The 10,795-nt window shown below is 42.2% G+C and overlaps 1 protein-coding gene across 2 annotated transcripts in view; it reads left to right on the forward strand.

Annotated features, from left to right (window-relative positions):
• The first annotated feature begins 73 nt into the window (after positions 1–73).
• Positions 74–10,795, forward strand: part of atp1b2a (ATPase Na+/K+ transporting subunit beta 2a) — a 29,783-nt gene continuing 19,061 nt past the window's right edge. Inside the window, exon 1 of one of the 2 annotated variants that reach the window (XM_034290497.1) lies at positions 74–477. In XM_034290497.1, coding sequence (XP_034146388.1) covers positions 375–477 — 103 coding nt within the window. In that variant the 5' untranslated portion in view covers positions 74–374. The remainder of the gene's footprint in view (positions 478–10,795) is intronic. The other variant, XM_029117559.2, reaches the window with a different exon arrangement.

Raw genomic sequence — 10,795 nt, forward strand, 5'->3', positions numbered from 1 at the left:
TAGTGGGGGGGGGGGCAAGAGAAGATAGATGCTTCCTATTGGCGAAGATTAGGAGCTGATGATGACGTAGACATGTGTCCAAGCTCGAGCCCGTTTTGCCGCAGTAGGCAACCGAACAGTCTGTCTCGCGCCTCGGGTTGCTGTAGGTTTGTGTTCTGTTGGTGCAGAACCTGACGTCGTCATCACCGGTGCTTGGATAGTTTATGATTTATTGTGAAACACTTCGCGCCTTCTCACGGATTATACACTGACGGATAACTGGCACACCGCTGTTTACTACATCTCATCGTATAGCGCGAAACGGCGGAATCCTCATCTTTGATTGACACTGTAACGATAAAAAAAAATTGCAGCACGACGCACCGGACCTCGGCATGAATAACAAGGAAGATGAGCGCGCTGACACCGGGGCAAAGGAGCCATACTTCTGGAACCCTCGGACACACGAGTTCCTGGGCCGGACAGCGAGCAGCTGGGGTAAGTCTTTCTGTCTCTGTCTACCTCTGTCACCAGTCTCTCTCGGCCACCTCTTTTTCACTGTCTCTATCCCTCCCCCCATCCCTCCCCCCTTTCCCTGTCTCTCTGTCAGCTGGTATCTGCCCAGTAATCATCCTTAGCCCCCTTTATTTCACCTCTTATGTCAGTGTCTTTCTCCCCTGGCATTATATGATGTGTGCGCATGAGAGTGTGAGAGAGGACGCTGACCAGGATGTTGTCAGTAGTCTTAGTCAGTACTAGGGAAAGGGTTAACTGACAGGAGAGAGTATGTGATGACTAGTCTAATCTGGATTAAGGCACAAGGAGAATTTGATTTGTCTGTTTAATCTGGCAGCTGTATAGAATATTCAACATGGAACATAGAACACAATATCCAGTCTCTGTTCTTTCTCTCTACAGAACATAGCACATATGTTCCAGTCTCTGTTCTGTTCTCTCTCTATGGGACGTAGAACAAACTGTCCCGTCTGTTTTGTTCTCTCTCTACAGAACGTAGAACGTACGGTCCAGTCTCTGTTCTGTTCTCTCTCTACGGGACGTAGAACAAACAGTCCCGTCTCTCTTCTGTTCTCTCTCTACAGAACGTAGAACGTACGGTCCAGTTTCTGTTCTGTTCTCGCTCCCTACAGAACATAGACCACACAGTCCAGTCTCTGTTCTGTTGTCTCTCTTCAGAACTTAGAACAGTCCAATATCTGGTCTGTTCTCTCTCTCTCTCTACAGAATGTAGAACACACAGTCTAGTCTTAGGGGTTGGTGTTAGGAGGGTTAGTGGTTAGGGTAAGGTGTTAGGACTTAGGGGTTTACCTTGTTGCTCTATTCTGAAGAAGAGGATGAGATAGAGGAAGAGAAAAGTTAAACAAGGTAGTGCTAACAAAAACCACTTTATTAAGATAAAGCCTTCCTCCACCTCGGTCAAAAATAAAAATGATTGTATCACTTCGCATCTCAAAATGGGACTCCTAAATGTTAGATCCCTTGCTCCAAAGGCAGTTGCAGTAAATGAATTAATCTCTGATCATAAACTAGATGTTATTGGTTTATGTGAAACGTGGCTAAAGCCTAATGAATTCATTGCCTTAAATGAGGCCTCTCCTCCTGGTTATACTAGTGATCATATCCCTCGTGCATCCCGAAAAGGAGGGGGTGTTGCTAATATTTATGACAGTAAATATAAACTTACTCTGAAACATATCACTGAGTTTCATTCTTTTGAAGTTTTACTCATGAAAGTTAACCAGGCGATAAATCATTTTACATAGCTACTATTTATAGGCCCCCCGGGCCATACACAATGTTCCTCAATGAGTTTTCCAGAATTCTTGTCTAACCTTGTAGTCATGGCAGATAGTATTCCAATTTTTGGTGATTTCCATATTCATATGGAAAAGTCCAATGATCCTCTTCAAAAAGCCTTTGAAGCCATAATTGACTCAATGGGTTTCATCCAACATGTCTCAGGTCCAACACATTGCCACAATCACACCTTAGATTTAGTCCTGTCACGAGAAATAGATATTGTAGATCTAATAATTTACCCCCAAAATCCTGGAATATCGGATCACTGTCTTATTACATTTACCGTTAAAACAAGAAATCCACTTGCCCCCCAAACAATGAGTTTCAAAAGCCGTACTATAAATTCTCGGACTACAAATAAATTCCTTGATATTCTTTCAAGTTCGCTCATTAACGACAGAGTAAATGAATCTGTAAACGATCAAATCAAAGATCTAAACTCAATACTGCAAAATATATTAGATACAGTTGCACCACTAAAAACTAAAGAAATACGCAACAAGAAATTTGCTCCGTGGTACACAGACAATACTAGAGCACTTAAGCAAGCCTCCAGAAAATTGGAGCGAAAGTGGCGCTCCACCAAGTTGGAAGTATTTAGACTAGCCTGGATAGACAGTACACTACAATACCGAAAATCACTCACGTCTGCTCGATCAGCTTATTTCTCCAACCTGATTGAGGCGAACAAGAACAATCCAAAATGTCTCTTTGATACAGTTGCAAAGTTAACAAAAAAGCAAAGCTTAGCAAGTGAAGTGGGTCTTCACTTTAGTTGTAATGAATACATTAACTACTTTGATGAAAAGATCGTCACCATTACAAAACAAATAACTGACTCCTTAAATAGTTATGGTCCTCAGTCTCAGTTGTCCAAAAAATGTCCTGAACCTCCCTGACCAGGTGTCAATGGGGACACTTGAATTTTTGGATACCGTATCGCTCGACACATTTACAAAATTTGTAATGAGTTCTAAACCCACAAACTCTCAACTAGACCCGATTCCAACAAAATTCTTAAGGAGCTATTTCCTGTGCTAGGTCAGCCAATGCTGAACATAATAAATTGCTCCCTTTCTTCCGGATGTGTATCAAACTCACTAAAAATAGCAGAAATTAAGCCTCTTCTAAAAAAATCTAATCTGGATCCCAACATATTAAACAATTATAGGCCAATATCGAACCTCCTGTTCCTCTCAAAAATCTTAGAAAAATGGGTTTCCCAACAACTGAATGCCTTCCTAAAGACAAATAACATTTATGAAATACTCCAGTCCGTTTTCAGATCCCATCATAGTTCTGAGACTGCATTAGTGAAGATAACAAGTGACCTTCTAATGGCCTCAGACAAAGGTTCCGCATCCGTCCTGTTGCTTCTTGATCTTAGTGCTGCTTTTGACACTATTGATCACTCCCTTCTCTTAGAGAGACTGGAAACCCATATTGGGCTACGTGGACATGTTCTAGCCTGGTTTAAATCTTATTTATCTGAAAGATATCAGTTTGTTAGTGTGGATGGCATATCCTCTGACAAGTCAAAGGTATGCTTTGGAGTTCCTCAAGGCTTTGTTCTGGGGCCATTATTGTTCTCACTATATATGCTCCCTCTGGGCGATGTAATCCAAAATCACAATATTAACTTTCACTGTTATGCTGATGACACACAGTTATATATTTCAATGAAGCATGGAGAAGCCCCTAAATTAGCTACTTTGGAAGCATGCATTTCAGATATTAGGAAGTGGATGATAGAGAATTTCTTGCTCTTAAACTCAACTAAAATAGAAATGCTCGTTTTAGGACCCAAGAAACTAAGAGCGTTGTTAGCAGATCTCACTGTGAACCTCGACGGCTGCATGGTCGTATCCCAAAAAACTGTAAAAAACCTTGGCGTTACCCTTGACCCTGACCTCTCCTTTGAAGAACATATAAAATATGTCTCAAGAGTTGCTTATTTTCATCTTCGAAATATTGCAAAAATTAGAAACTTTCTATCAAAAACGGATGCAGAAAAATGAATCCATGCTTTCGTTACTTCTAGACTAGATTACTGCAATGCTCTTCTCTCTGGTTATCCAGACAAATTAATTAATGAACTTCAATTAGTGCTGCACACGGCTGCTAGAATCCTAACTAGAACAAAAATTTTTTTAACACTTTCCTCCTGTCCTGGCGTCCTTACACTGGCTGCCTGTTAGGGTTAGGGCTGATTTTAAGGTTTTACTCTTAACCTATAAATCAATACATGGACTTGCTCCTACTTACCTTGCTGAAATGATCCAGCCATACATACCTACACGCAACCTACAATCGCAAGATGCAGGCCTTTTAATTGTACCTAGAATTTCTAAACAAACAGCTGGTGGCAGGGCCTTTTCTCATAGAGCTCCACTCCTGTGGAATGATCTACCAATTAAGGTTAGAAATGCAAACTCAGTGCAAACTTTCAAGTGTCTACTAAAAACTCATCTCTACAGCACAGTTTATAGTTAAGTGTAGCCTGGCCCGGGGGTGTGAAGGTGACCAGTAGGCTTGATACTGTCCACCCTTGCTGTCTTGCCAGGTGGGCTCTCATCGCCACTGGGATGCCCTCCCTCCAATGCCTTTCGGGGGAAGAGTCACTGGCTTGTTGTTGACTCTCTGTTGCGCACTTGTGCAATTGGGCTGTACGCTGCTAGCAATACTCGGCCCTCATTCAAGGGGGTTGCGGTTGATGGGTGTCCCTTTGGTTGATGTCTGGCAATGTGGGTGGATTGATTTCCTGCCTGTTGGGCCCTGTCCGGGGCCTCCCCCAGGTAGGGCCACAGTGTCGCCGGACCCCCCCCGTCTCAGTTCCAAGGTGTTACGCTGCTATATTATTGTGCTGGGTCATATGAGGAATGCACTACTAACTTTTCTCAGTCTCCTCCAGTTTTTCATTTTAGGAGGAGATGAGGTCCTGGTCCACACCTGCGGATTACCTGGTTTGGGGGGCCCTTTGCTGTCCCTGTCCCTGTACTGTTGTTTGCTCCTTGGGGTTTAAGGCCGGGTGTCTCTGTAAAGCACTTTGTGACAACTGCTGTTGTATAAAGGGCTTTATAAATACATTTGATTTGAAATTTGATTTGAAAATGGGAAAAGGGAGTTGAGAGGGAGAGGAGTAGATGGTTTAGAGATATATGGGTTGGAAAGATGGGAGCAGAAATGAATGAGGAGATGAGGACAGATGAGGACAGATGAGGACAGATGAGGAGAGATGAGGAGAGAGGCGGTTGGAGCAGGGAAAACAGAAAGCATCATTCTAAATCAAGCATCTGACATGAGTAATCCAAGGTCAGAATACATTCAAGATACACCATCTGTCGTGAGTAATCCAGGATCAGAATACATTCAAGATACACCATCTGACATGAATAATCCAAGGTCAGGATACATTCTAGCTCAATCCCTGGAAATTAGTAATCCAGGATCAGAATACATTCAAGATACACCATCTGACATGAGTAATCCAAGGTCAGAATACATTCAAGATACACCATCTGACATGAGTAATCCAGGATCAGAATACATTCAAGATACACCATCTGACATGAATAATCCAAGGTCAGAATACATTCTAGATCAATCCCTGGAAATGAGTAATCCAGGATCAGAATACATTCAAGATACACCATCTGACATGAGTAATCCAGGATCAGAATTCATTCTAGATACACCATCTGATATGAGTAATCCAGGATCAGAATACATTCTAGATACACCATCTGACATGAGTAATCCAGGATCAGAATTCATTCTAGATACACCATCTGACATGAGTAATCCAGGATCAGAATACAGGAGAGGGATGGAAATAAGGGAGGGAGGATGGTAGACAGAGGGGAGGGAGGGAGGGAGGGAGGGAGGGAGGGAGAAATGACAGGGAAGGAAAGGAAAGGGGAGGGAGGGGAGAGAACAAGGGAGGGAAGACAGAAGGGTGTAGGGAGGGGAGAGAAGCGGGGGATGTTGAGTGTGCACCTCACCCTTCAGAATAAGACCCAGACATTCTTTCACAAACACCAGACACACCTAAGGCTCATGTGACTCATAATACACTCCCACAACAGACAGAGAAAGACAGTGGAAAGATGAAGAGATGAAGGAGAGAGTGATGGAGGACAGAGATGGAGAAGAAACGATGGAGAGAAAATTGAGATTATCTGATGCAGCAAAACTATAAATAACAACTGCACACATAGGAGTTAGCATTAGCCATGTGTATACATTTGAGCACCTCTGGGTGTCTTTATGTGTGTAAATGTTCGTATTCTTTATGTATGTATGTACGTACAGTACCAGTGAAAGGTGTGGACACACTCATTCAAGGTTTTTTTTTTTTTTTTTTTTTACAATATTCCTCATTGTAGGACAATAGTGAAGAAATCAAAACTTTGAAATAACACATGGAATCATTCATATTGTAGATTATTTAAAGTAGCCCCCACTTTGCCCTGATGACAGCTTTGCACACTCTTTGCATTCTCTCAACCAGCCTCATGAGGTAGTCATCTGGAATGCTTCAACAGTCTTGAAGGAGTTCCACATATGCTAAACACTTGTTGGTTGCTTTTCCTTCACTCTGTGGTCCAACTCATCTCAAACCATCTCTGTCGGTTTGAAGTCGACTAACCCTTGGGTTCACAAGTAAATTGATGATATGTCGGAGCACGGTGAGCGGTTACCTGTAGGTAGCGGGTTTTGTTAGGGTTAGAGGGTTAGAGAACCCAAAGGCCCAGTAGGTAGAGGGTTTTGTTAGGGGTTAGAGAACCCAAAGGCCCAGTAGGTAGCGGGTTTGGATAGGGTTAGATAACCCAAAGGCCCAGTAGGTAGAGGGTTTTATTTGGGGTTAGAGAACCCAAAGGCCCAGTAGGTAGCGGGTTTGGATAGGGTTAGAGAACCCAAAGGCCCAGTAGGTAGTGGGTTTTGGTTAGGGTTAGAGAACCCAAAGGCCCAGTAGGTAGAGGGTTTTATCTGGGGTTAGAGAACCCAAAGGCCCAGTAGGTAGTGGGTTTGGTTAGGGTTAGAGAACCCAAAGGCCCAGTAGGTAGTGGGTTTGGTTAGGGTTAGAGAACCCAAAGGCCCAGTAGGTAGCGGGTTTGGATAGGGTTAGAGAACCCAAAGGCCCAGTAGGTAGTGGGTTTGGTTAGGGTTAGAGAACCCAAAGGCCCAGTAGGTAGCAGGTTAAAAGTTATTTTTTGGCATGGAGGCTTTTTTCTTGCCAGAAAAAAGCCTTTACTCTCATGTGACCATAGAACCTATTCCAGTCATAGTTCCAATGACAGTTAGCAAACTCCAGCCCCATACGCTTATGTCTTGGTGAGTAAAATGGTTATTTTTTCCAACCGTGATCCATAAGATTTTTAAGATCTCAAACCATCCTCCTAACTGTTGGAGGTAAAATACACATGGGTCCTCTTCTGGGCATTTCCTCCAAAGCTGCAGTTGAGTAAAAGGCCTTAATTATTGCCCAGAGGGTGTAAATGGGAATTTTCTGGTGTACAACCTTTTTATGTATAGCCATTGCCTGATTTATGAAAGTCAGCTACATTTTGTGTTATTTAATTTGTGTATTAAAAACAAGCAGCAAAATATCCTACTCCTGAGGGACTCCACAGAGAACAGACAAAACAAGACGCTCAAAGCTAGTGCAAGACAAAGTGCATTGCTTTAAACACCAGTGTTATTCCCTCAGAGGCTTCTGGTTTTTAGTAGATGTTGGGCCTTGCGAGGTCTGCGCTGTCCCTTAGGTGTACTAAATAAATGCAGTGCACTTGTCTTGACACAGTGAAAACAGTAAACAAAGCATATATATAAGGGGTTTATTGGTAAGGTTCGGTACATGCCGAAACTTTAAATCACATTCAGTATGACTTTGGAACAGTGGAAAAAAACAGGCAAACCATGCAAAACTATTAGCTAGCATCCAGGAACCCAAAGCTAACGTTAGCAAGACTAAGAATTATGTAAAACACTGAGTAAGCGCTTTTTGGAACAGGCAATTATATTTCTTATATTATTATTCGGAACGTCATTCTCTATCGGGCATTGGTGCAGAACCACTTTCTGACCGCTGAGGAATTGCAAAATTATGTCATAGTTTTTTTTACTGCGATGAGTTATTTTGAGGGGACAGCAAATGTACACTGTTATACAAGCTGTACACTCACTACTTTACATTGTAGCAAAGTGTCATTTCTTCAGTGTTGTCACATGAAAAGATAGAATCAGATATTTGCAAAAATGTGAGGGGTGTACTCACTTTTGCGAGATACTGTAAATATCTCACAAATACATGTAACACCTTTGAAAATAAAGGTCATGTAATATTCTGGTGGTTTATATACAAGTCATGTACAATCAGAACATGTCTGATGTACCCCTCTGGAGGATTACATACATTAGATACCCGGTTTTGAAATAGTTACACAATTTCTCCCACAAATATTTGTATGTCATTATAACAAATTGTAAACTGTTCAAATTGATGGCGGTTGTGATGGTTTAACCCAGGGACCTACAGACCATGCACAAAGCCCTTCAACACATCGATACATGTAGCATCTTTTAAGTGGTGTACCTTTGTCGGTGCATAAAATACAAAAGCTTGCAGAAACAAGTTACAAGCAGCACACAAAAAATTATATATGACTACTTAAGAGTTCCCAATGAGTCCGATGAACTTGAAAATAGGTAGAGGGGTCTGTATTATATTTGTAAGGGTGGAGGGGTCTGTATTATATTTGTAAGGGTGGAGGGGTCTGTATTATATTTTATAGGTGGAGGGGTCTGTATTATATTTGTAAGGGCGGAGGGGTCTGTATTATATTTGAGGAGGGCGGAGGGGTCTGTATTATATTTGAGGAGGGTGGAGGGGTCTGTATTATATTTGAGGAGGGTGGAGGGGTCTGTATTATATTTGTAAGGGCGGATGGGTCTGTATTATATTTGTAAGGGTGGAGGGGTCTGTATTATATTTGTAAGGGCGGAGGGGTCTGTATTATATTTTATAGGTGGAGGGGTCTGTATTATATTTGTAAGGGCGGAGGGGTCTGTATTATATTTGAGGAGGGCGGAGGGGTCTGTATTATATTTGAGGAGGGTGGAGGGGTCTGTATTATATTTGTAAGGGCGGAGGGGTCTGTATTATATTTGTAAGTGTGGAGGGGTCTGTATTATATTTGTAAGGGCGGAGGGGTCTGTATTATATTTGTAAGGGCGGAGGGGTCTGTATTATATTTGTAAGGGCGGAGGGGTCTGTATTATATATGTAGGGGCGGAGGGGTCTGTATTATATTTGTAAGTGTGGAGGGGTCTGTATTATATATGTAGGGGCGGAGGGGTCTGTATTATATATGTAGGGGCGGAGGGGTCTGTATTATATTTGTAAGTGTGGAGGGGTCTGTATTATATTTGTAAGGGCGGAGGGGTCTGTATTATATTTGTAAGGGCGGAGGGGTCTGTATTATATTTTATAGGTGGAGGGGTCTGTATCATATATGTAAGGGCGGAGGGGTCTGTATTATATTTGTAAGGGCGGAGGGGTCTGTATTATATTTGTAAGGGCGGAGGGGTCTGTATTATATTTGTAAGGGCGGAGGGGTCTGTGTTATATTTGAGGAGGTAAAGAACCTGGCTACATGGTGCCAGGACAACAACCTCGCTCTGTGTTTCTCAACCCTCTCCTGGGGACTCCCGGCCAGTCCAGGTATTAGATGTGTCCCAGAGCTCCACACCACTGCTCTATCTCAACGTTTGTAAGACTAAAGAGAGGGAAGGTCATGCCCCTGGACACATCGATGGAACTGAGGTGGAGTGTCTCTGAATTCAGGTTTCTCGTGTGTTCATCAAATATGTCCTTACTTGTCCAGACAGGCGAACTCAGCAACACTGATCCATGATCATACCAATCACACATGAACTTTCCAGATGCTCTGATGTCCTTTCAGGTACTTCTAATGGGCATTAGAATATTCCTTTGCATGTACCATTCGTAAGCATATTACACTCATATGTATCTATAATACTCAATACTTCTAGCATACTGTTCACACTCCCACATCCTACTCTTTCTAGAATTGCTGCTAGTTGACATTATGTATATTACTGCCATACTTGCCATATCTATAATATTCAATACTACTAGTACTATTGCTGCCAGTTTACATAACTCTTTTTAAACTGTTGCTATGTACAGTGTTATATATATTTTTGCTTTATCTATTTTATTTTATTTTGTCTGGCTATATTTTCGTTTATATATTCTTCTTAACTCTCACTATGTAGTTTTCGGGTGCCATGTCATAAGACTTTCATTGTGCAGGATGATGCTGTTGTTTGGTGCATTTGACAAATAAACCTTGAACTTGATTGCTGATTGGCTGTTATTTGTTTAAAATAGCCCCCCACAGTTATAATGAAAATGTTCAGTGTTGTTCCTGCATTGGTAACCGGGTTGGCATTCATCAGGCAGCTCAGGGTTTGTGGGAAGTGGCCTTATGGCCGTGTTCAGGCATTCCACAACGTGTCGCTCCTTATTGTTTAATCATGCATTGGAGAAACCACCCTGGCGTGTTTAGTGTGTGTTTTTTGTGTGTTTGGGTCTTCTGCATGTGTGTTGTGTGATTGTGTGTATTTTGGTGCAGGGCAGGTAAGATAGAAAGTAATGAAACTTATTTCTCAGTTCCTCTGTCTCTTTTGCTCCTGTATCATCTCTCTCTGATGGTCTTGTACCACCTCTCTCTGATGGTCTTGTACCACCTCTCTCTGATGGTCTTGTACCATCTCTCTCTGATGGTCTTGTACCACCTCTCTCTGATGGTCTTGTACCATCTCTCTCTCTGATGGTCTTGTACCACCTATCTCTGATGGTCTTGTACCATCTCTCTCTGATGGTCTTGTACCATCTCTCTCTGATGGTCTTGTACCACCTCTCTCTGATGGTCTTGTACCATCTCTGATGCTCCAATAATATCTCTCTGTA

This window comes from Esox lucius, chromosome 24, assembly GCF_011004845.1.
Source record: "Esox lucius isolate fEsoLuc1 chromosome 24, fEsoLuc1.pri, whole genome shotgun sequence".
NCBI lineage: Eukaryota > Metazoa > Chordata > Actinopteri > Esociformes > Esocidae > Esox > Esox lucius.